This window comes from Callionymus lyra, chromosome 6 (assembly GCF_982586985.1).
Source record: "Callionymus lyra chromosome 6, fCalLyr1.hap1.1, whole genome shotgun sequence".
Lineage (NCBI taxonomy): Eukaryota > Metazoa > Chordata > Actinopteri > Syngnathiformes > Callionymidae > Callionymus > Callionymus lyra.
Window position 1 is genome coordinate 18,378,471 of NC_141823.1, and position 23,143 is coordinate 18,401,613.

Below are 23,143 nucleotides of genomic sequence, written 5' to 3' on the forward strand. Positions count from 1 at the left end.
AGGTTAGGATGTTTTGGGAAGAATTGAATATATAAAGTTATAAAGTGTAAACAAAATCGAAAAAAAAAGAAAAAGTTAAAAACATTGTAAATAAAGTAAAGTATTTAAAATGTTAAATCATTAATTTATTATATAAAAATATAAATTTAGGGATACATTTATTTCACATTGAATCTCAATTTCAACTTTGTTTTTATATAAAATATTGATTGAATGAATAAATAGTACATAATTAAAACTTGAATTAATTTAAAGATATACAAGTTAAATACATATTTAAAAATATTGATTAGTTCTTATATTATTATATATTATATTAATATTTTTATAAACTGTTTAAATATTTTTGTATTATTTATTTTACATTTTCTTTACATTATAATTAATTGTTCAGTTAATTCATTTTATTTGTATGTTTATTTAAAATGTAACTTTCCGACTTTAACCCTAGAACGCACCTCAACCTTAACATTTTTCATTATTCTTTTTTAATTTCTTTTTTTTAGTTAACCATCTACTTTATATTTACAGCAATTATTTTTTTAATTCCTTTTTAATTTTATATTTATAGTTATTTTTCATAATATTTCTAAATGTTACCCCGGGTCTGAACCGAAACCTAACCAATACCCAAATCATAACCCAAAACTTAAAATACTTAACCTTAATGTATATATATATATTTAACTTTCTTTTAATTTGGCAAGATTTTTTTTCTTGTTTACAATAACATCGGGAATCCCAGAAGTCTCCGCCTACAAGGCTTTCGTTGTATAAACAAAGGGGCGTGATGGAGGAGGAGTGAAGCCATTATTACGTCATAATAGCTCTCGTAACCTCTCGTTCGCCACTATTTCAGACGGGGGAGAACTATCAATTTCTTTAGTCAAAATAAAAATCCCCGGCTTTAATAATTGATCTAAAACGTCAAGCTGACAGTTTTGGTTCCAAATATTCACTTCACAAAGATGTTGATGAATACATGACATTTTATTTGCTTCAAACATCCAAATCCAAATGGGTTGTTTTTCAGTGCAACAGCAGTTTTCCATAAATTAAAATACAATATAAAACATTTACGGATGAGTCATCATCTGATGTGTCCAGTCCGACCGTGCAACCAGCAACCTCAGCAGGTCTCCTGACGTCTGGATCAGCCTCTTCCCACTGAAGGACACAGAGATAGAGGTGAATAAAAATAGTTCACGATACTATGAGATCAAGGTGATTTGATCTCAGGGTCGACATGAGTTCTGGGTCATTGGTTAGTTATTGCGTTACCTTTGATAATCCAGACCGATCAGACTGACTGCATTCACCGCCAGGATCTGATCTCCGGGGAGAAGTTTCCCACAACGAGCTGCAGGTGAGTCTGGAATCACTGCCCGGACGATCATGCCTTTAACATTGACAGAAGTTTCCTGGAACATCCAGAAAACCCGCATCCAAGTTAACTCCTATACTGTGAAAGAGTGTTGAGTCCGGCTTACGCTTGTGTCGACCAGACTGAGACCAAGTCCTCTTCTGCCTCGTCGAAGCTCCAGGCTGAACAACTTGTCCTTGTTGCAGTGGAAAAGCTCTTCTTCCTCCTCTTCTTCTTCGATCAGATTTGACATTCCTCTCCTGGTGCCGCCGTTGACGTTCAACGCGGCGAGACATTCGGAGACCAACCCACCTAAGATTAACAACATCATTATAGGAAGAAACTAAAAGCCATGAAACGTGCAGAAGCTCTTTACCTTCTTCAAGTGTTTCATCTGCAGAACCCTGTGGAGACGAGTCGATGTCAAACTTTTCCCAAATATCTGCTGCTAGTTTGGGCCTCTCTGTGTGGGTTTCCAGGTCAAACTGAATGACCTCAGTTCTCTCCGTCTCTTTAGACTGTGGCTCCATGTTAGGTGCAGTGTTGGAGGCAAATTTCTGACAGTCTTGCAGACATTCAGTAGAAGTTTCCTAGATTAAAAACATGGAAGGTCTAGTTTTTAAAAAGTCCTGCTGAGCTTCAGTCAGGATACTGAGATATAAAACATCTCCACTGTCACAAAAAAGTGTAAACAAAATAGAGATCAAGTCATGTTTCTAAGAAAAAGACAAACAAACATTCGTTTCGCGGTTATGATTGAAGAAATCTCAACAATATTTGGCGCCACCTATCGCTTGTTCTTAAAAGTGCATTCATCCAGAAGTTTCTCTATTATGGATATATCTAGTGAACAACTCCCAAAGCGTTAAAATGCATTTTAAAGAATCAAAACCATTAATTGTAAATTTAATGAGAGAGTTCAAATAAGATAATGAAAGTCATTGTTAATGTAATATTAAGGCTATTTAAAAAAGAATGAGGACATTTTACCTGTGTCTATTTAGTTACTCATGGAATGTTATTATAGCATTCGATTTCCAAAAATGAAAATTAAGTTTAATACATTTAATCATTGAAATTGTGTGTTTATTCACATTTTGTTTACAATTTCCTTTTTATAAAAATATTTATTTATCCACATCATGCAGTGTTTACATATAAACCAGAGTTTACATGTTTTTTTCAAGGACATCAAATCTTTCAGGAGCCGAGGTCTCATACAGGAACTTTCTCAAGTCTAATAATCCGATTAATATTTTATCTTAAAAAAAATATATAGTGTCATTACTCTTTACCAACCTGTAGCTAGAGATAATAGATAAACTAATGATTTTATTTTTTAAAGTTAATAGCACTTCTAACTGACTGGTACATTAGCTGGATTACCTAGATGATATATTCTGAGGTGACAATATACAATCTCCGTACACTTTTTATATTTAAAAAAATCATCATGTTCACATTTGTCGAAGATGAACAAAAATAGAACTGTGATGTCAGATGAATGAGTGTTGTTATCCAAGATCATCTAAACCATAAACTGCTATAAGATTAAAAATGTGATCACTCGGACTATCTGTCTATTAATTTGAAGAATATCACGCAGCATGTAGTTGACCATAGTCACGTCGAACAAGACTAATGGATGAATATTAAAGTTGATTAGAAACAAAAACTACCTGCATTGACAAAACTGCGAGTGAATTTGAGTTGCTGAGGTTTTTTATAAACTCTTTCAGCAGATGAAGTTGTTCGGTGAGGCCAGAATCGGTGACCGTCCCTCGGAGACGAAAACCGTCTCCAACATCTGGAAGGACCAGCGGATGATGCTCATCGAAGTCTGCCAAGATGTCCGCTGAGAACAACACATTCACGTTGAATGACGGCAGAGAAAGAATGTTATGTACAGAGCTGTGAGGACCTCTCACCAGCATCGTGGGCTGCTGCTCGGTCCCCGACAGACGGGGACCAGATGTGTCTGCAAGGAGACGCTGGACTGTAAAAACTCAGCAGGTGGTGAAGTTGTGCCGGACTCAGACTGGGGTGTTCGCGTCGGAGGGTGGCCCAGGTGGTCTAGAAAAACACACACATGCACCCAAAGAATATGTATTAAATGTATCTTCAAAAAAATAGAAACAACTGTACTGTGTGCGAGGAGCCATTTGTTCAAGTATTTTCTGTCTCATTATAGAGTTTAAAAGGAACAAAATCCTACCGTTCAGGAACTTACAGTCAGAACTCCCTTCCTGTGTTTTTTAAATTATAGCCGCTCGAGGAACTTTAGTTGTCTGAGAGGTTTTTCTTTTACGTTACCTGCAGTAAATTCTTCCGAGGCGTCGCCAGTAGATTAATGGCAGTGGAGAACGTGAGCGTGTGTTCCAAGGCCACATCCCCGAGTCCAGCAGCGTGAGCCCAGTCCAGAACGAGGTCCATGTTCGCCCGCAGACACACACCTCTGGACCACTGATAGAAGCCCGGGTCTGAGCCTGAACATCAATCAACACAAGGTCACAGTTTACATTTATGCACATTACAACCTTCAACTCTGCATACATTAAAATAAAAAAAGCTGACCCAGCTCATGGTTTACTTGAAGTTGCCAAATCTGGATATTTCAATGCTGCACTGGTGAGGTTATGTTTCAGCCACAAATAATTGGTGGTGAGTATTATAAATGAACGAATACCACATCCTGTAATTGTTATCAAAGTTCACTATGAACCAGACGATTAGATTGTAGAATAATTGAGCTGCAAGACTATAGATTTTTTATCTGAAGCCTTTATATTGGAGTTGAAAGTCTTAAAGCCATCTATCATCGTTCATCAACGTGCGACTGAAGAGTGGACGAAGCTGTTATTAGTCACAGTTTGCTCTTAAGATGAACTCTGAATTAAATTAGTCCCAATGGTGGAGATGAGAGTTTCCTTGTAGCTACTAAAGAACTGGGCCCAGTTGTGGTTTAAAACAACTGACCACTTCTCACTCTTTGACCTGAACTAAATCTGTTTCTGGCTCTAGTCATGAGATTCTCAGATCCCCTATCATTACTGACAAGAAGCTTTGGAAAGTTTGAACTGAATGGACCCAAAAGTGAGTTTGACTTGAACTAATGCCTGACTTTGTGTGAACTGTGGAAAGAGTGGATTATTAAAACTATCTTGTTTTACCACATTAGAAGTAGAAAATGTAAGCTTTACTCAGTAAGTTTAGCATCAGACTTAATTTGTGTAGTTTTTTATCTAAACGGTTTAGAGAGGATTTTGACAGTGACCCTGTTTTTTCAAGTTTAATAAGATATGTTTGTTTAATAAAGTTTAAGCGGACCAGGGCGGCTTTTATCTATCACTGAACATTGTCAGCCAACAAGTCCAAGTTTTTTCTTTTTTTTTTCCAAATGGGGGAGGAAAGAACATTTTTTTTCATTCACTTATTATCCTGAACATTGACACACATATATACACATGTGGAAATCTTATTTTAATGGTTTGCTCCATTTATATGTTGCAGGAATTTGAAGTTTCTTTGTTTCTGTTCTGACCTGGGCGTGTTCCATAACAAGCCCACCGGATATGGTGGAGTATAGTTTGTCGTAGATGTAAAGCTACACATGTTCGTACCTCTCTCCATGAGGGAATTGAAAAGCGAGGCGTTGATGAAGTAGAAGAGGTACGCCATGAGCTGCGAGGACATCTCTGGGTGCAGCTGGCAGTCGGACAGTAGCCTCCCTGTCTCGCTCATGACAGCCACAAGTCTTTCTAGCTCATCGGGGGTTTTCAGACCACCGCTCGTCGACGAGCCTGAGCTCTCTCTGAACGGGTTGCAGTCCAACAGGCCCAGAAGAATGGGGTAGAGAGCCTAGTGAGATAAAAAAGATTGTGGTCACAGTTTGCTTAATTATCCTCCTTCTACTCTCTTACACCCTCCAACCATTTCGGAGGCCAGCCTGGTTGTGGATCCACATTCCTGGAAAACCGGAATATGGCTCATGTGGGCTTGGCAAAGTGCTGGAACAAGACTGCTGAGTGAGAATTTCTTCAGGAATCCACACGGCAAGGATCATCTTACAATTACTGTAAAGCGTTTAGCAGCCATAGGACGGCTGAGCGAGCGTACCACTCCCTAAACATGAGACCATGGAAAGAAGAGCTGTGAGAACCTCACGATCCACTTGGAAACATGTTACAAGCGGAGATTCATTCATTCAACTCTTGAACAATCTGGACTTGTACCAGGCATTCAAGGATCGGATTTTCTCACAGTGTGTGTGTCCTGCGCTGACTGCCCATTTGTGCGATGATTGTGATGAGCAAGTACACACAGTCTGACCACAAGCCTGGCAGAATGAGCCTCCATCACAATGCTCAAATAGCTGCTCACCAGTGGCGCCTTTGTGTTTCATTCCACAACTTTTAGACCCATATTGTGCGGATGAACAGGACACGATACCAACAAATTCAAAGCTTTAAATAGTTTTCACAATTTGCTCTGACGCTAAATCCCTCTTCAGTTTTAACCACAAACTAGGGAGTAAGATTTCAGAAAAAGGTCAAACTCTATAGGAAGGGGATGTTTATGGAGTCTCTGGTAACCCACTACTAAAAGTTTCATTAATCTATTCGAAGTCATCGAGGTCGGCTCAAACATCATGCCATTATGTCCCGTCTGGTCACCAACAAAGGAAGTTAATTCATGTTTCCTTGTGGTTCTTTTCTGGCTCTGGCTGGAACCCACACCCTCTAATGGAAATTTGTCTGAAATGTTCCAAGTACAGTTCTACTCTGGGTGGTTCCTTGGATTTCCTGACTTAAGCTGGAGACTGCAGATCGGAATATCAATAACTGGAAATGTTAAATGTCAACTGGACCAAAAGTTTGGTTTTCGCTCCGGTAAATAATGGCTTGTTTCTACCTATTGATCATTTATTCTTTTTAAATTATGAAAATATCCTGTTCAGAAAAGTCCAGGATGGTTTAACCGATAATATCTGAGACAAAGTGAGATTTCTTTTCACTTTTTTTTTTTATGGATCGAGATGTTTAAAAAGACTTGTTGTATAATGTTGTATAAAATGACCAAAAGACGACGCTCATCTTCCTGCTACTGTTTACTTTCCTTTTGTAGAATGATGGGTTTTTTAAATCCATTAGTTCTTCACAGCTCCTCATTTGAAGTGTCATTTGTGATGAAAGATCCTTGTGCATCACTTTCACTCACCTTCTCCCGTTCCTCACAAAGACCCCCACTGTCTGGCACCAGAGTCTGGTCTCTGAGCCCACAGTGTAGTCTGTCAGGAAACTGCCAGAGGAGTTTTCACTTTCCCCTCAAGTTATTTATTTAAAGCCACCCATGGAACCAACAATCACTGGCCCGATGAACCATGACACGGTGACCTAGTGACTTCTCTCCTGCTCTTCGGAGTTCCTTTTGTTTTATTTGGTTTTCAAATGTCATTTTTATACCCGGGCAATGCCAGGGATTTCAGCTAGTCCATATATATATATATATATATGTTCTCGAGCAATCATTCTCACCTTAGTGATATAGTAAACGCTCTGCTGGAAACAGAGCATGATGACTTCCTCCAGCACAGACATGGTCTCCTCACTGGCTGATTGAACCTGAGATAGATGAAGTTCTACAGCAGCTGGAAGACATGGAAATACAAGTTAAGACTAAAAAGTTGCCAACACGCTCATTTAAACTTCTATTTGTTTAGTGTTGGGATCCCTAAACTTTTTGCCACATAACTTTCACCTTCTCTGATGGGGGGCCGGGTTCAGTTTGTAACAGAAAAAGTGTGATGATCGCAGGAGTGTCTAAATGTGAAAATGTCTTGCTTTCCCGAACACACATTACCAAATAACCCTCTCTGGGCGCTTCACAGAAAAAAAGCAGGAAATAAAAAACAACATTTATGAAATAAATAATACTCAAATAACCCTCTCTTCACAAAAAAAAGTCCATTCACTTTTTGTTGTGTCGTGCACGATCTTAACCGGTGGCCCTACAATTTAAATATCTCTCAGACCAGCCTTTCTGACGACAAAAAAACATACAGTCTTAATACTTTTAAGTAACTATTTTAAGTTTTTAAAATATACATATAAATATAAAACTATAATTACCTGACGAAAAAAAAGGGTCGCCCAAGCTTCCTTGCTTCTCACTTGCCTCTACTTCCACACATTGTTGGTGGTTATTTGCTCTTAGTTGTATAATCTTCGGCAAATTGTTCTGGATGAACTGCAACAATTCCAAGCTGCTAGACAGCCATGTCACCAGGGGGCGTAGTCCTGAGATAAGTTCCTTCAGGTCCAAGGGAGGCGGTTGGTCAGTGTCAACACCCAAACTGCTGAGCAAAAAGAAGTGTTTTAGAAAGTGAACGGTGGGAGAAGAAGATCAAAGAAGGGTTAGCTCACACTTCAGGCTGAGCAGCTGCCAGTATCTTTGAGTAATTCTGAAAGGAGGACAGATCAGTCGGTTGAAGTTCTACGTTACATTTCACATCACACATTTCTAAAGCTTTCCATAAGGTAAATAAAAAACGAAAAAATAACCCACCAGATGCGTTTAGAGACACAATTAAAGTAGCACTGCTATTGACTATATTTGTTTCTGGCTCCCTCCACTGTTAAAACTTGGTAACTGAATTGTCATGAGATCATAATTGACTGCAATAGAAATGAATGCAACTGCAGCTCTGACTAACTGCCACAAAGTAGCACAGGTTTCTCACAGGGAAAGATGTGTACAGAAGCCCATTAGAGAGTTTGACCCAATAGGTCTTGGATGTTCAAAATGATATCAATAATCACTGAAAATGTTGAAAAGAAAAAGGTACAAATGTTACATAGTGCTGCTTTAAACGCATAAAGAACACATGTATTCAACTGATGATGGCTTTTTTCCCCAAACACTTGTCCAGATGTTTGTACGTTCATTTAAATTGTAGATGTTTACATTGATACTTTTGAAATAAATTCAACACAAAAGTCATGTTTCCCATGTGACTTGAAGGTTGGGTTTCAAATGGCTTCTCCAAAGCAGATGTTTCTCATGAACACAGACAATTAGACGACTCCTTGAATCACAGTTCTTACGTCTTTTTCTTCTCGTTTTGCTATTGATGGCAGATGTTTCTACTAAATAAGTCAGTTTTGCAGAGTTATGTTCTGAAAATCATTCCATTTTGGAACGGTTATGTCTTTCAAAATGATGCCACCAAATCTTTCCATTGCTTTCCCAGTAAAAATCTTTTTGATCATCCATCGCTTATTGTTCATTTATTTTTAATCTAATATGTGGCAGATTTTAGTGAGAATTAAATGTGGTTATGGGATCAAAAGTACTTTTTTTTTAGCCACAGATTTGGTCTAACTGGAAAAATAGATGATTAATACTGGAACATATGTGCTCAGTGGGACTTCTGTTCCAGCAACTCACCCACACAGAGCTCTGGACTGTACTTGCAGTGAGGAGAAGGAGTCTCCTCAGGTCTGAAGTCTGAAGGCTGGATGAGGAGCACTGAAGACACACACACAGCAGGAAGGCGGCGGACAACGGTGGTCTCTCCTCTGTTACGCGGCCCCCCATTGCGGCTATCTCGCAGATGATTCTAGCTTCATCTTCAGTCTGGTAGCTCACTGTGAAGAAGTGTCCCTCTGGCGAGCTGAGGAAGGGAGGGGAGTTGATCCAGCACAAGCTGGGAGTGATTTTCTCCTTTCTTTCAGTCACAGAGTTTGTGTGCCACATTAATCCAGGAGACACACTCGAGTGAACTCCAGCACTTGTTGCTTCCTTCGTTTATAATAAAAGAGATGATTAGAAAATTTAAAAACTCAGCTTGATCCTTAAAGTTTCCATTACCTTGGTATTGAAATGATGCTTGAAAAGAAACAGGTAGTTGTGGCCAAGTCCGATGACATCCCCCGGCACCAGTTGCACTTCCTCTCTCACAACCTCACCGTTCCTCATGACCGCGGCGCCCTGACAGGGGCGAAGGAGAACGGGACCGGAGTCGCTGCTGTGATGGAGACAGCAGTGTTTGGGCAGGATGTCGGGCGACGCAAGGATGATGTCAGGCTTCGATTTGTTCCCGGTGTCCTCCCAGCTTCCAATAAGAATGCTGCGGTTTGTTAGCAGGTACATGACAAAGTCCTGCAAAGAGGTATAAGTATCCATTTTGTCATATAATTCTATACTGATACATATCACTAAATATGGTTTATCTTAAGACCATAAACACTTGAATAATGTCTGAATTCCAGAAAACAATAATGACGTTTCAACATGCATTTGACACGTGCAACTTCATGTCTTTAGAAGATCATCATCAACATATTCCAAATAGTTTGCTTCGACAATAGCCTTGTTTTTTATTATAGTCTGCAAAATAGTTTACTTTGTTTAAATTGTTAAGCCTGCATGATGTAGTTGTTGTTTGGTTCTTTAAAGAAGAGAACCTCACAACATACTTTCTGTGATGAGTTTCTCACACGGTCTCTGGAAATAATTTGAACAGTGCTAGACCCGCCCAATCATCCTCATGTCGGTCGAAGACAGCACTTGCATTCATTTCCATAATGTAGAAAATACTGAGAGTCTTTTTGACATTTCCAGGAGGTAAACTCGTGAAACTGACCCAACAACTGATCTGATCCAGCCTTACACCCCAGCTCGGGCTCTGAGGTCTGTGGTTCAGAATCTGTTGCTCCTAAGCTTTGGAACGATCTTCCTCTCCCTCTATCTTAAGACCTTTTTATTTGAGCAGGCTTTTTCTTAATTTTCTTGGGGTGGCTGTGTTTGTCACTGTGTTGTTTTCGCCTTTTAAAGTTTTTGAATGTATATATTTTAAATTTAACTGTGTTCTGTTGTTTAAAGGCTTCGTGACCCTGGTCTGTGAAAGGCACTGCACAAATTAAAAAGACTTACCTACTTACTTTGTCCAGTTTTATAAAAACCTGGTTCTGGAGTTTTCAAAAAATTGCAATTGCACTTTTTTAACACTGAGGGAATCATCAACAATAAGTTCAAGCTTTGGTTTTGACACCTTCATTTGGTGAATTTGTTGTGTTTAGTCTTTTTGTGTGAATCCAGTAGCTCTAAAAAGCTTCATTGAATGATGACATACAATTAAATTTTAGAGAAAAATGTTTCTAGGTGTATAAGTAGAGCAGACTACAGACCTCACAGTGAAGGTTTGAGACGGGGGGTCATGTTGAAGAGAATACATATCACCGGCGGGGAAGAATGAATACTTGGCTGAATTCATGCTTCTGTGGGCTGAAATGAGCCCAAACTTCCACATGCTTCAATTCAGTTCGGGGTCCACAGGACCCCCCTGTGTTTGCTTAGCTAACGCTTCTGATCGGGGACGGCAGAATAGCAATGAGGAGCATGAATGATGTACCTGTGCGAGGCTGAATCCCTGCAGCAGGAGGAGGTAAGGGCAATCGTGAGGAGGGTGAATGGAGAACTGTGTGTTGTTGTCATCGCTGCTCTCCGTCTCCTCCCTCTCCGACTCCTCTGCTTCCCTCTCGCCCGCCGACTCTGATGGACAGAGGGTCTCTGTTTTGTCCCGAAGCCCACTCTCTTCCTCTGGTGCAGATGTAAGCTCAGTGTAATCTTCTTTAAAGCCTTGTGTTGGACAAGTAGACTCCTGCTCTGGGGTGTCCTCCAGACAACGGATCGGCTCGTCTTTGCTTTGACCGACATGGGATAAATCCAACACACTTCTTTTCGTCCTCTCGTCCTTTGTGTCACATGCTGTCTTCTCCATGAGGGTGGACTTGACTCTGGAGTGGCTCTTTTGCAGCCTGCGAGCCTGAGCATTGATTCCTACAGGAATAAAATAACTATATTAAGAATACATAATGCAATAATGATGTTTAATAAATCTTTTTGACACTTGACAATGACAATGGCAGCAGCACCATGTTGTAAATATAAACAATATTTAACTATTAAACCTGTCATTGTCAAGTAGTTTTCACCAACCTTTCAAGTTAGCTTCAGAAGAGCATTTACCTGTTAGCAATTATTACATCAAAATAAAAACACTTTTACTACTTTAACAGCTGCAACTTTATTCTTAAATCTCCCAGGAAGCCCCCAAAAAATCAAGGTCATTCAATACCTGAAGTTAAATGAGAATATAATGTTAGTAATGTCTAAGTGAGGTTTTATTAACCAACTGAGGAGAATGTTGTCACTTTCAGAGCTGAACTTAAAAATGACTCCCAGGATGACACTATATTGTGAAATATCATTAGCCAGATTATGATGAAATATTCCGATTGCAGGCCCCAAAAAAGTGTTCCCATTTTAGTTTAGAAGCAAAAAGAAGATTAGTAGGTTATCAGAAATCACTTGAATGAAGATATAAATTGTGATTATCATAACAAAAAAACGGTTGAAAAACAGAGAGTCATGATGAGCTTAGATTAATGAAAATATTATCATGAATTATTATTAATAATTGTAATTATTATTGATAATCCACATGGAGGGGTTTATATATATTTATTTACTTTTACTTTATTTATTTATATCCAGGTATAAGTCCTGCCGCGCATTTATTTATCTTCATGTTTATTTGTATTCTGTCATGGTGACCATGTGACGCTTTTATTTTTTCTCTGTAACAGACGCAGGCAGGCGTGCATGGTTGGGGCTGATTGATTGGCAGGTTCCTCCCATTCATAAGGAGCATCTTTTTCCAGAAGGTTCCACCAAAGTATTACGTCTCCTGACAAAGCTTTGGCTCCCTCGCTTTTCAATGAAACACATGAAGCCTCCCGTCTGGGCGCCTGTTTTATGTTTCGGGTTTTTATCTTTCCTTTTCTTGACGTCTTTCCTTGGATTTTGAATTTTTGAGGATACTTTTTAGATTTTATGGACTGGATTACTGTGATTAAAAGATTTTTATCCAACCTAGAAATCTGACTTCTTCCGCACCTGGGTCTCTAGATTACAGCCCGTGAGATATTCAAGTTAAAGTATAATTTTAACCACACAATTATTTAACTTTAAAACAAGACTTGTCAGCAAGTGGCTAAATAAATCCACATAGATCATCTACGAAAATGACGCCGTATTTGGCTGTACAACCTAGTTTTGACTGTCCAACGCCCAAATAAAGTCCTGAAACAACTTTAAACCATTACAAATAACAGGAAGGATCCCAGGGATGGTCAGGAAGTTAGAGCATAAAAAAAAACATTTCTGAGCATCATCATTAGACTGGGAAGTCCAAATAATGGCTGGAATATTGATTCGGAAATATTATTGTTGACACTGATAACAAAAAAAGGGTTTTTGCAGCTGAGATGTTAAAACGTGTGTTTGCCACAGTCGACCTGAAGCAGCTGCACACATGCTGAGTCAGCCGAATGATAGTGGAAACCTCCGGAAGTACACATCCCTGGTCGTGCTAGAATATCAGTGGAAAGTTTAGAGTTGAGGAAAGATAAGGGGTTGTAGTGCGATATGTGTGTCTGCATGTGTGTGTGTGTGGGTTCAGGTTTCTTTATTAGTCCAGAAAAAAGGGCTTTTAACATTGTATATGTATAGAATTGACCAAGTTCAAACTGTACCGGCTGTGATGGTGTCTTTGTCTTTGGAGGCCTGCTCCTCCACCCAGCTTCTCTTCTGGATCTCAAACCTTCTTGCAAGACCCTCTCTCGGCTTCCACAGCGACTGTAGCAGGAGGGGCTTCTCATTATTGCCCACCGCTCTGAACCCTTCAGTCCTCCACTGTTGGTTGCTGAGCGAGCCGATGGTGTCACAAAGAACGTACGACTCCGACTCCTCCTTGGCCAGACCATACCTGAGCAAACGAGAAATGACCTTATATTAGCTTGAGAATATGGATGGATATGTCGAGATATCACCCAAACTTATCAAGATAAACTGTCTGATCTTACCTGTCCAGAGCTTCTTTGACCAGCTCTGCTGCACTGGAGTTGGTGCTGGCGAGGACGCTCTTGTAGTGGGCGCCTCTGCAGAGCTCACCTCCAAACACCTTCAGAATTCCAGGTGCCGTGATCTGGTTGGACAGCTCGCAGTGGTTGTCAGGTTCCAGATCATCTATCAGGGTGGCTGCATGATGCACACGTTTGACACATGTTGTTGTGGCAGACACACAAAGATCATGCATAACATTTATTCCTGTAGCACTCAATGTGTTGCTTAGCCAACCGTAAAATTAGAGTTTATCTGTGTGCTTTTATCTGGTGCATGAAAAATAAAATAAACTCAAATAAAACAGGTTTATTCTAAATGTGTACAAAACAGAATCCAATTAATTATTTTCAACAGTGAAACATGTTTTTTTGTTTTGTTCATGAAACATAATTCATTATTTTTACTAGTCTTACATTTTTGTTCATTTTACTTTAATCACTGTTTTTGGAAAATAATTTTTAAATAAGTAAGTCATTTTTATTTGTATATCGCTTTTCCAGACCAGGGTCACAAAGCGCTTAAACAATCAAAACAATATTCAATAAAGTATATATTTTAAAGGGCAAGATAACATAGTTCTTGATTTAAACTTGACTTCAGATAAACAAATACATATACACACAAAAGTGTAATTCAATATACGCCACATGTATAGGACGAAGATCATTGCATGCCATCACAGGGACTTACAGTTTCTCTTTTTATCCCAGTGGGACCACCTGGCACTTGGACCCAAAACCAAAGACCCTGAACTCGGGGCGGATGCAGGGAAGAAGACCCCCGACAGGCGGTTGGCATGACGATGGAGGCGGCTCTTCCTTGGCTGTCTGATGGACACATCTGCTTCAGCTGAAGGACCGGTCGATGAAGATGAGCTTGACATTCAAAAGGAAAAGAAGTGACAACGATGTGTGAAAAGCTGAAGCAGACCCACCAAAACACTCTATACTCTATACAAAAATGTGGGCAAAAAGTTGTTTAAACAACAAATTCACGTTATTTGAGCGAAAATGTGGAAAATTATTTAATTTTTTTTATGTTTTTGGGACATTTCGAAAAGGATTTGCAAAATTATATATAAGTGAATAGTTTGTTTGTTTTTTCACAAACCAGACTTCCAAACACTACTTGGGGAGATCTCCATTTAATTTGATTATATTTATAGATTTTCTCTTTTGTCAAGTTATTCCTCTTCTGTTGTAAACGTATCGTATTGACATTAAAAACACCAATAGTTAGTAATAGTAATAACCGACAATTAAAACAGTATGAGTTGAAAGTGAAACAGTTACTCACTGTAAGGAACCATCACTTCTTTTTCTGCCAAGATTGACGAAGCGCTTGCTTGGAAATGCTTTCGGAAATCGTGGCCCCTTTTTAGGGAGAGATCGCATCTCCTCCGAAGAAATCGCTCGATCCATTTTTCTGCGAGGGTTGTGTTCATGACACCGGGATATAAACGGTTTCTGTAGGCTTGGTTAAAAAAAAGAAGAAAAAAGTCACGTGGTGCCACTGCCTGTCCATCTAGCGGCAGATGTTTCCTGCGCGCGTCCAGCTGTTTGTCTCCGGCATCTGTGTTCTCTCGCTTTCTAATAGTTGTCATTGAATCTGTGCGTATTATATAAATAGGAACCATTTTAAAAATTAAATACAAATGCATCGCTGTCCAGATGTTTGCCCTTCAGAGCCTTCACACTTCAACGTGTGGTTTGAATTGTTGAAAAAAAAACAAAAAACAAAACAATAAGAATGTAAGAAAAGTAATGTGCAAGATATTATTTTAAAATAAAGCGGGGAGTTTGTTTTTTTTTCCTGATAAAAGCGAAAATATAAACAGCGAATCATTTGGAAAAATGCGCTGCTTTTTCAAAACCGAACAATGTCCCCCTCTACTGGTTAAAAATGTGTATTGAGTAATCCTCACTATAATCCCTGCTTAATCATATTTAATTACAAATAGAGTTGATTAAATTAGGCATTAGCTCAATATTTCTACATGGAAATGTATGACACATTTATTTTGTAGATTCTATATCAAGCATGTGTCTAAGGTTATCAGAGGTTAAGAATAACTGAAAATTTAAGTTAGACCAAGAAAATAACATGTTCTCTTCAGTAATGAGTGCTACTGTAGTGTTTACACTAGAGTTTCAAATGCATCTACATTATACAAGTGAAAGGCAGTATTAAAGTCATAAGTAATGCATGTGACTGAATGACAAACAAAACACACACTAAAAATGACATCATAACATATTGGACTGTTAAATATACTTGTTTACAGATACACCAATTTGAAAAATGTATTAAATCAAAAACATGTGTAAATAATTTGCGTTATTAGTTATGTTTAATCATATGTTCTTACTAAGGTTTTATAAGGTAGGAATTTATTTAGTTGCTACAGTCGCATAAGGGCCACGTTTACTGGCACTAGGAGCTGATGTTTTTATACTTATTTCATCGTCATGTTTGCTGGCTGCTGACATGTATTCGTGTTAAATGTCAGAATGTACTGTGATTATTAATTTATGAATGTCATTTTAGATATAGTGACGACTCTTTAAAATTACTTTGATATATTTGACTATATTTTACACTGATGTCCTCTCCACTACACACAAAATACCTCTGGACGGTTGAATTCTTAACTCACTGTTTCTTGAATTAATTTAAGGTAACGTTTCTCTTAGTAACGCTTAAACTTTCCTTAAATATAAACTTTGTAACCTCCAAACTTATACTGTCAGCTTGTTTCCATAGTGTAGTGGTTATCACGTTTGCCTCACACGTAAAAGGTCCCCAGTTCAAAACGGGGTGGAAACATCTTTTTAACACTGGTCCATGAAGGGCTCGAGGTGTTACGCTTCATCTTAGTAACACTTATACTTTCCTTAAAGATAAACTTTGTAACCTCCAAACTTCTACTGTCAGCTTGTTTCCATAGTGTAGTGGTTATCACGTTTGCCTTACATGCAAAAGGTCCCCCGTTGGAAACTGGGTGGAAACATCTTTTTAACTCTGGTCCACGAAGGGCTCGAGGTGTTACACTTCATCTTGGTAACACTTGTACTTTCCTTGAAGATGAAGTTTGTAACCTCCAATTTGTTACTGTCAGTTTGTTTCCATAGTGTAGTGGTTATCACGTTTGCCTAACACGCAAAAGGTCCCCAGTTCGAAACTGGGTGGAAACATCTTTTTAACACTGGTCCACGAAGGGCTCGAGGTGTTACACTTCATCTTGGTAACACTTTTACTTTCCTTGAAGATAAAGTTTGTAACCTCCAATTTATTACTGTCAGTATGTTTCCATAGTGTAGTGGTTATCACGTTTGCCTAACACGCAAAAGGTCCCCAGTTGGAAACTGGGTGGAAACATCTTTTTAACACTGGACCACGAAGGGCTCAAGGTGTTACGCTTCATCTTAGTAACACTTATACTTTCCTTAAAGATAAAGTTTTTAACCTCCAATCTCTTAGTATCAGCTTGTTTCCATAGTGTAGTGGTTATCACGTTTGCCTCACACGCAAAAGGTCCCCAGTTCGAAACTGGGTGGAAACATCTTTTTAACACTGGTCCACGAAGGGCTCGAGGTGTTACACTTCATCTTGGTAACACTTGTACTTTCCTTGAAGATGAAGTTTGTAACCTCCAATTTGTTACTGTCAGTTTGTTTCCATAGTGTAGTGCTTATCACGTTTGCCTAACATGCAAAAGGTCCCCAGTTCGAAACTGGGTGGAAACATCGTTTTAACACTGGTCCATGAAGGGCTCGAGGTGTTACGCTTCATCTTAGTAACATGATACTTTCCTTAAAGATAAAGTTTGTAACCTCCAATCTCTTCCTCTCAGCTTGTTTCCATAGTGTAGTGGTTATCACATTTGCCTCACACGCAAAAGGTTTCCCAGTTCAAAACTGGGTGGAAACATCTTTTTAACATTGGACCACGAAGGGCTCAAAGTGTTACGCTTCATCTTGGTAACACTTATCCTTTCCTTAAAGATAAAGTTTGTAACCTCCAATTTGTTACTGTCAGTTTGTTTCCATAGTGTAGTGGTTATCACGTTTGCCTAACACGCAAAAGGTCCCCAGTTCGAAACTGGGTGGAAACATCTTTTTTAACTCTGGTCCACGATGGGCTCAAGGTGTTACGCTTCATCTTAGTAACACTTGTACTTTCCTTAAAGATAAAGTTTTTAACCTCCAATCTCCTACTATCAGCTTGTTTCCATAGTGTAGTGGTTATCACGTTTGCCTCACACGCAAAAGGTCCCCAGTTCGAAACTGGGTGGAAACATCTTTTTAACACTGGTCCACGAAGGGCTCGAGGTGTTACACTTCATCTTGGTAACACTTTTACTTTCCTTGAAGATAAAGTTTGTAACCTCCAATTTATTACTGTCAGTTTGTTTCCATAGTGTAGTGGTTATCACGTTTGCCTAACACGCAAAAGGTCCCCAGTTCGAGACTGGGTGGAAACATCTTTTTTAACTCTGGTCCACGATGGGCTCAAGGTGTTACGCTTCATCTTAGTAACACTTGTACTTTCCTTAAAGATAAAGTTGTTAACCTCCAATCTCTTCCTCTCAGCTTGTTTCCATAGTGTAGTGGTTATCACATTTGCCTCACACGCAAAAGGTTTCCCAGTTCAAAACTGGGTGGAAACATCTTTTTAACATTGGACCACGAAGGGCTCGAGGTGTTACGCTTCATCTTAGTAACACTTATACTTTCCTTAAAGATAAACTTTGTAACCTCCAAACTTCTACTGTCAGCTTGTTTCCATAGTGTAGTGGTTATCACGTTTGCCTAACACGCAAAAGGTCCCCAGTTCAAAACTGGGTGGAAACATCTTTTTAACACTGGACCACGAAGGGCTCAATGTGTTACGCTTCATCTTAGTAACACTTATACTTTCCTTAAAGATAAACTTTGTAACCTCCAAACTTCTACTGTCAGCTTGTTTCCATAGTGTAGTGGTTATCACATTTGCCTTACACGCAAAAGGTCCCCAGTTCGAAACTGGATGGAAACATCTTTTTAACACTGGACCACAAAGGGCTCAATGTGTTATGCTTCATCTTAGTAACACTTATACTTTCCTTAAAGATAAACTTTGTAACCTCCAAACTTCTACTGTCATCTTGTTTCCATAGTGTAGTGGTTATCACGTTTGCCTTACACGCAAAAGGTCCCCAGTTCGAAACTGGGTGGAAACATCTTTTTAACACTGGACCACGAAGGGCTCAAAGTGTTACGCTTCATCTTATTAACACTTATACTTTCCTTAAAGATAAAGTTTTTAACCTCCAATCTCTTACTATCAGCTTGTTTACATAGTGTAGTGGTTATCACGTTTGCCTCACACGCAAAAGGTCGCCAATTCGAAACTGGGTGGAAACATCTTTTTAACACTGGTCCATGAAGGGCTCGAGGTGTTACGCTTCATCTTGGTAACACTTATACTTTCCTTAAAGATAAAGTTTGTAACCTCCAATTTGCTACTGTCAGTTTGTTTCCATAGTGTAGTGGTTATCACGTTTGCCTAACACGCAAAAGGTCCCCAGTTCGAAACTGGGTGGAAACATCTTTTTAACACTGGACCACGAAGGGCTCAAGGTTTTTACGCTTCATCTTAGTAACACTTATACTTTCCTTAAAGATAAAGTTTTTAACCTCCAATCTCTTCCTCTCAGCTTGTTTCCATAGTGTAGTGGTTATCACATTTGCCTCACACGCAAAAGGTCCCCAGTTCGAGACTGGGTGGAAACATCTTTTTTAACTCTGGTCCACGATGGGCTCAAGGTGTTACGCTTCATCTTAGTAACACTTGTACTTTCCTTAAAGATAAAGTTGTTAACCTCCAATCTCTTCCTCTCAGCTTGTTTCCATAGTGTAGTGGTTATCACATTTGCCTCACACGCAAAAGGTCCCCAGTTCAAAACTGGGTGGAAACATCTTTTTAACATTGGACCACGAAGGGCTCGAAGTGTTACGCTTCATCTTAGTAACACTTATACTTTCCTTAAAGATAAAGTTTGTAACCTCCAATTTGCTACTGTCAGTTTGTTTCCATAGTGTAGTGGTTATCACGTTTGCCTCACACGCAAAAGGTCCCCAGTTCGAAACTGGGTGGAAACATCTTTTTAACACTGGACCACGAAGGGCTCAATGTGTTACGCTTCATCTTAGTAACACTTTTACTTTCCTTAAAGATAAAGTTTTTAACCTCCAATCTCTTACTATCAGCTTGTTTCCATAGTGTAGTGGTTATCACGTTTGCCTCACACGCAAAAGGTCCCCAGTTCGAAACTGGGTGGAAACATCTTTTTAACACTGGTCCACGAAGTGCTCGAGGTGTTACACTTCATCTTGGTAACACTTTTACTTTCCTTGAAGATAAAGTTTGTAACCTCCAATTTATTACTTTCAGTTTGTTTCCATAGTGTAGTGGTTATCACGTTTGCCTAACACGCAAAAGGTCCCCAGTTCGAAACTGGGTGGAAACATCTTTTTAACACTGGACCACGAAGGGCTCAAGGTTTTTACGCTTCATCTTAGTAACACTTATACTTTCCTTAAAGATAAAGTTTTTAACCTCCAATCTCTTACTATCAGCTTGTTTCCATAGTGTAGTGGTTATCACGTTTGCCTCACACGCAAAAGGTCCCCAGTTCGAAACTGGGTGGAAACATCTTTTTAACACTGGTCCACGAAGGGCTCGAGGTGTTACACTTCATCTTGGTAACACTTGTACTTTCCTTGAAGATGAAGTTTGTAACCTCCAATTTGTTACTGTCAGTTTGTTTCCATAGTGTAGTGGTTATTACGTTTCCCTAACACGCAAAAGGTCCCCAGTTCGAAACTGGGTGGAAACATCTTTTTAACACTGGTCCATGAAGGGCTCGAGGTGTTACGCTTCATCTTAGTAACACTTGTACTTTCCTTAAAGATAAAGTTGTTAACCTCCAATCTCTTCCTCTCAGCTTGTTTCCATAGTGTAGTGGTTATCACATTTGCCTCACACGCAAAAGGTCCCCAGTTCAAAACTGGGTGGAAACATCTTTTTAACATTGGACCACGAAGGGCTCAAAGTGTTACGCTTCATCTTAGTAACACTTATACTTTCCTTAAAGATAAAGTTTGCAACCTCCAATTTGTTACTGTCAGTTTGTTTCCATAGTGTAGTGGTTATCACGTTTGCCTAACACGCAAAAGGTCCCCAGTTCGAAACTGGGCGGAAACATCTTTTTAACACTGGACCACGAAGGGCTCAAGGTTTTACGCTTCATCTTAGTAACACTTGTACTTTCCTTAAAGATAAAGTTGTTAACCTCCAATCTCTTCCTCTCAGCTTGTTTCCATAGTGTAGTGGTTATCACGTTTGCCTCACACGCAAAAGGTTTCCCAGTTCAAAACTGGGTGGAAACATCTTTTTAACATTGGACCACGAAGGGCTCAAAGTGTTACGTTTCATCTTAGTAACACTTATACTTTCCTTAAAGATAAAGTTTGTAACCTCCAATTTCTTACTGTCAGTTTGTTTCCATAGAGTAGTGGTTATCACGTTTGCCTAACACGCAAAAGGTCCCCAGTTCGAGACTGGGTGGGAACATCTTTTTTAACTCTGGTCCACGATGGGCTCAAGGTGTTACGCTTCATCTTAGTAACACTTGTACTTTCCTTAAAGATAAAGTTGTTAACCTCCAATCTCTTCCTCTCAGCTTGTTTCCATAGTGTAGTGGTTATCACATTTGCCTCACACGCAAAAGGTCCCCAGTTCGAAACTGGGTGGAAACATCTTTTTAACACTGGACCACGAAGGGCTCAATGTGTTACGCTTCATCTTAGTAACACTTATACTTTCCTTAAAGATAAAGTTTTTAACCTCCAATCTCTTACTATCAGCTTGTTTCCATAGTGTAGTGGTTATCACGTTTCCCTCACACGCAAAAGGTCCCCAGTTCGAAACTGGGTGGAAACATCTTTTTAACACTGGTCCACGAAGGTCTCGAGGTGTTACACTTCATCTTGGTAACACTTTTACTTTCCTTGAAGATAAAGTTTGTAACCTCCAATTTATTACTTTCAGTTTGTTTCCATAGTGTAGTGGTTATCACATTTGCCTCACACGCAAAAGGTCCCCAGTTCGAAACTGGGTGGAAACATCTTTTTAACACTGGTCCATGAAGGGCTCGAGGTGTTACGCTTCATCTTAGTAACACTTGTACTTTCCTTAAAGATAAACTTTGTAACCTGCAATCTCTTCCTATCAGCTTCTTTCCATAGTGTAGTGGTTATCACGTTTGCCTTACACGCAAAAGGTCCCCAGTTCGAAACTGGGTGGAAACATCTTTTTAACACTGGACCACGAAGGGCTCAAAGTGTTACGCTTCATCTTATTAACACTTATACTTTCCTTAAAGATGAACTTTGTAACCTCCAAACTTCTACTGTCAGCTTGTTTCCATAGTGTAGTGGTTATCACGTTTGCCTCACACGCAAAACGTCCCCAGTTCGAAACTGGGTCGAAACATCTTTTTAACACTGGACCACGAAGGGCTCAATGTGTTACGCTTCATCTTAATAACACTTATACTTTCCTTAAAGATAAACTTTGTAACCTCCAAACTTCTACTGTCAGCTTGTTTCCATAGTGTAGTGGTTATCACATTTGCCTTACATGCAAAAGGTCCCCAGTTCGAAACTGGGTGGAAACATCTTTTTAACACTGGACCACGAAGGGCTCAAGTTGTTACGCTTCATCCTAGTAACACTTATACTTTCCTTAAAGATAAAATTTTTAACCTCCAATCTCTTCCTATCAGCTTGTTTCCATAGTGTAGTGGTTATCACGTTTGCCTCACACGCAAAAGGTCCCCAGTTCGAAACTGGGTGGAAACATCTTTTTAACTCTGGTCCATGAAGGGCTCGAGGTGTTACGCTTCATCTTAGTAACACTTGTACTTTCCTTAAAGATAAAGTTGTTAACCTCCAATCTCTTCCTCTCAGCTTGTTTCCATAGTGTAGTGGTTATCACATTTGCCTCACACGCAAAAGGTCCCCAGTTCGAGACTGGGTGGAAACATCTTTTTTAACTCTGGTCCACGATGGGCTCAAGGTGTTACGCTTCATCTTAGTAACACTTGTACTTTCCTTAAAGATAAAGTTGTTAACCTCCAATCTCTTCCTCTCAGCTTGTTTCCATAGTGTAGTGGTTATCACATTTGCCTCACACGCAAAAGGTCCCCAGTTCGAGACTGGGTGGAAACATCTTTTTTAACTCTGGTCCACGATGGGCTCAAGGTGTTACGCTTCATCTTAGTAACACTTGTACTTTCCTTAAAGATAAAGTTGTTAACCTCCAATCTCTTCCTCTCAGCTTGTTTCCATAGTGTAGTGGTTATCACATTTGCCTCACACGCAAAAGGTCCCCAGTTCAAAACTGGGTGGAAACATCTTTTTAACATTGGACCACGAAGGGCTCAAAGTGTTACGCTTCATCTTAGTAACACTTATACTTTCCTTAAAGATAAAGTTTGCAACCTCCAATTTGTTACTGTCAGTTTGTTTCCATAGTGTAGTGGTTATCACGTTTGCCTAACACGCAAAAGGTCCCCAGTCTAAACTGGGCGGAAACATCTTTTTAACACTGGACCACGAAGGGCTCAAGGTTTTACGCTTCATCTTAGTAACACTTATACTTTCCTTAAAGATAAAGTTTGTAACCTCCAATCTCTTCCTCTCAGCTTGTTTCCATAGTGTAGTGGTTATCACGTTTGCCTCACACGCAAAAGGTTTCCCAGTTCAA

At 39.4% G+C, this 23,143-nt stretch overlaps 1 protein-coding gene and 30 non-coding genes across 31 annotated transcripts; 30 read left to right on the forward strand and 1 right to left on the reverse strand.

The window, feature by feature from the left end:
- Nucleotides 1-971: 971 nt before the first annotated feature.
- LOC148076625 (ras-associating and dilute domain-containing protein-like) lies at nt 972-14,751 on the reverse strand. Its single transcript, XM_087793141.1, has 18 exons — nt 14,627-14,751; nt 14,021-14,205; nt 13,291-13,465; nt 12,961-13,193; nt 10,776-11,203; nt 9,233-9,523; nt 8,810-9,163; nt 7,786-7,823; nt 7,492-7,715; nt 6,898-7,010; nt 4,984-5,221; nt 3,677-3,849; nt 3,292-3,436; nt 3,043-3,218; nt 1,740-1,953; nt 1,491-1,675; nt 1,282-1,421; nt 972-1,167 (listed from the first exon to the last, which is right to left on the reverse strand). The coding sequence occupies exons 1-18, from the start codon at nt 14,749-14,751 to the stop codon at nt 1,077-1,079; spliced, it is 3,528 nt and encodes a 1,175-aa protein (XP_087649267.1). The 3' UTR covers nt 972-1,076.
- A 1,516-nt stretch (nt 14,752-16,267) lies between these two features.
- On the forward strand, nt 16,268-16,340 carry trnav-uac (transfer RNA valine (anticodon UAC)). The gene has a single exon. It is a non-coding gene; the product is annotated as a tRNA-Val (tRNA).
- A 111-nt stretch (nt 16,341-16,451) lies between these two features.
- trnav-aac (transfer RNA valine (anticodon AAC)) lies at nt 16,452-16,524 on the forward strand. The gene has a single exon. It is a non-coding gene; the product is annotated as a tRNA-Val (tRNA).
- A 111-nt stretch (nt 16,525-16,635) lies between these two features.
- trnav-aac (transfer RNA valine (anticodon AAC)) lies at nt 16,636-16,708 on the forward strand. The gene has a single exon. It is a non-coding gene; the product is annotated as a tRNA-Val (tRNA).
- Nucleotides 16,709-16,819: 111 nt separating this feature from the next.
- On the forward strand, nt 16,820-16,892 carry trnav-cac (transfer RNA valine (anticodon CAC)). The gene has a single exon. It is a non-coding gene; the product is annotated as a tRNA-Val (tRNA).
- Nucleotides 16,893-17,003: 111 nt separating this feature from the next.
- Nucleotides 17,004-17,076, forward strand: trnav-aac (transfer RNA valine (anticodon AAC)). The gene has a single exon. It is a non-coding gene; the product is annotated as a tRNA-Val (tRNA).
- Nucleotides 17,077-17,371: 295 nt separating this feature from the next.
- On the forward strand, nt 17,372-17,444 carry trnav-aac (transfer RNA valine (anticodon AAC)). The gene has a single exon. It is a non-coding gene; the product is annotated as a tRNA-Val (tRNA).
- A 112-nt stretch (nt 17,445-17,556) lies between these two features.
- trnav-cac (transfer RNA valine (anticodon CAC)) lies at nt 17,557-17,629 on the forward strand. The gene has a single exon. It is a non-coding gene; the product is annotated as a tRNA-Val (tRNA).
- Nucleotides 17,630-17,740: 111 nt separating this feature from the next.
- Nucleotides 17,741-17,813, forward strand: trnav-aac (transfer RNA valine (anticodon AAC)). Its single transcript has one exon. It is a non-coding gene; the product is annotated as a tRNA-Val (tRNA).
- A 297-nt stretch (nt 17,814-18,110) lies between these two features.
- trnav-aac (transfer RNA valine (anticodon AAC)) lies at nt 18,111-18,183 on the forward strand. The gene has a single exon. It is a non-coding gene; the product is annotated as a tRNA-Val (tRNA).
- Nucleotides 18,184-18,294: 111 nt separating this feature from the next.
- trnav-uac (transfer RNA valine (anticodon UAC)) lies at nt 18,295-18,367 on the forward strand. Its single transcript has one exon. It is a non-coding gene; the product is annotated as a tRNA-Val (tRNA).
- Nucleotides 18,368-18,478: 111 nt separating this feature from the next.
- On the forward strand, nt 18,479-18,551 carry trnav-uac (transfer RNA valine (anticodon UAC)). Its single transcript has one exon. It is a non-coding gene; the product is annotated as a tRNA-Val (tRNA).
- A 295-nt stretch (nt 18,552-18,846) lies between these two features.
- On the forward strand, nt 18,847-18,919 carry trnav-aac (transfer RNA valine (anticodon AAC)). Its single transcript has one exon. It is a non-coding gene; the product is annotated as a tRNA-Val (tRNA).
- A 112-nt stretch (nt 18,920-19,031) lies between these two features.
- trnav-cac (transfer RNA valine (anticodon CAC)) lies at nt 19,032-19,104 on the forward strand. Its single transcript has one exon. It is a non-coding gene; the product is annotated as a tRNA-Val (tRNA).
- Nucleotides 19,105-19,216: 112 nt separating this feature from the next.
- Nucleotides 19,217-19,289, forward strand: trnav-cac (transfer RNA valine (anticodon CAC)). Its single transcript has one exon. It is a non-coding gene; the product is annotated as a tRNA-Val (tRNA).
- Nucleotides 19,290-19,400: 111 nt separating this feature from the next.
- trnav-cac (transfer RNA valine (anticodon CAC)) lies at nt 19,401-19,473 on the forward strand. Its single transcript has one exon. It is a non-coding gene; the product is annotated as a tRNA-Val (tRNA).
- A 111-nt stretch (nt 19,474-19,584) lies between these two features.
- trnav-cac (transfer RNA valine (anticodon CAC)) lies at nt 19,585-19,657 on the forward strand. The gene has a single exon. It is a non-coding gene; the product is annotated as a tRNA-Val (tRNA).
- A 111-nt stretch (nt 19,658-19,768) lies between these two features.
- On the forward strand, nt 19,769-19,841 carry trnav-aac (transfer RNA valine (anticodon AAC)). The gene has a single exon. It is a non-coding gene; the product is annotated as a tRNA-Val (tRNA).
- A 112-nt stretch (nt 19,842-19,953) lies between these two features.
- On the forward strand, nt 19,954-20,026 carry trnav-cac (transfer RNA valine (anticodon CAC)). Its single transcript has one exon. It is a non-coding gene; the product is annotated as a tRNA-Val (tRNA).
- Nucleotides 20,027-20,137: 111 nt separating this feature from the next.
- On the forward strand, nt 20,138-20,210 carry trnav-aac (transfer RNA valine (anticodon AAC)). The gene has a single exon. It is a non-coding gene; the product is annotated as a tRNA-Val (tRNA).
- Nucleotides 20,211-20,321: 111 nt separating this feature from the next.
- trnav-cac (transfer RNA valine (anticodon CAC)) lies at nt 20,322-20,394 on the forward strand. Its single transcript has one exon. It is a non-coding gene; the product is annotated as a tRNA-Val (tRNA).
- A 111-nt stretch (nt 20,395-20,505) lies between these two features.
- trnav-aac (transfer RNA valine (anticodon AAC)) lies at nt 20,506-20,578 on the forward strand. Its single transcript has one exon. It is a non-coding gene; the product is annotated as a tRNA-Val (tRNA).
- Nucleotides 20,579-20,874: 296 nt separating this feature from the next.
- Nucleotides 20,875-20,947, forward strand: trnav-aac (transfer RNA valine (anticodon AAC)). The gene has a single exon. It is a non-coding gene; the product is annotated as a tRNA-Val (tRNA).
- Nucleotides 20,948-21,059: 112 nt separating this feature from the next.
- Nucleotides 21,060-21,132, forward strand: trnav-cac (transfer RNA valine (anticodon CAC)). The gene has a single exon. It is a non-coding gene; the product is annotated as a tRNA-Val (tRNA).
- A 295-nt stretch (nt 21,133-21,427) lies between these two features.
- Nucleotides 21,428-21,500, forward strand: trnav-cac (transfer RNA valine (anticodon CAC)). The gene has a single exon. It is a non-coding gene; the product is annotated as a tRNA-Val (tRNA).
- A 111-nt stretch (nt 21,501-21,611) lies between these two features.
- On the forward strand, nt 21,612-21,684 carry trnav-uac (transfer RNA valine (anticodon UAC)). The gene has a single exon. It is a non-coding gene; the product is annotated as a tRNA-Val (tRNA).
- Nucleotides 21,685-21,979: 295 nt separating this feature from the next.
- Nucleotides 21,980-22,052, forward strand: trnav-uac (transfer RNA valine (anticodon UAC)). The gene has a single exon. It is a non-coding gene; the product is annotated as a tRNA-Val (tRNA).
- A 111-nt stretch (nt 22,053-22,163) lies between these two features.
- Nucleotides 22,164-22,236, forward strand: trnav-cac (transfer RNA valine (anticodon CAC)). The gene has a single exon. It is a non-coding gene; the product is annotated as a tRNA-Val (tRNA).
- A 111-nt stretch (nt 22,237-22,347) lies between these two features.
- trnav-cac (transfer RNA valine (anticodon CAC)) lies at nt 22,348-22,420 on the forward strand. Its single transcript has one exon. It is a non-coding gene; the product is annotated as a tRNA-Val (tRNA).
- Nucleotides 22,421-22,532: 112 nt separating this feature from the next.
- On the forward strand, nt 22,533-22,605 carry trnav-cac (transfer RNA valine (anticodon CAC)). The gene has a single exon. It is a non-coding gene; the product is annotated as a tRNA-Val (tRNA).
- A 112-nt stretch (nt 22,606-22,717) lies between these two features.
- Nucleotides 22,718-22,790, forward strand: trnav-cac (transfer RNA valine (anticodon CAC)). The gene has a single exon. It is a non-coding gene; the product is annotated as a tRNA-Val (tRNA).
- Nucleotides 22,791-23,143: the final 353 nt, after the last annotated feature.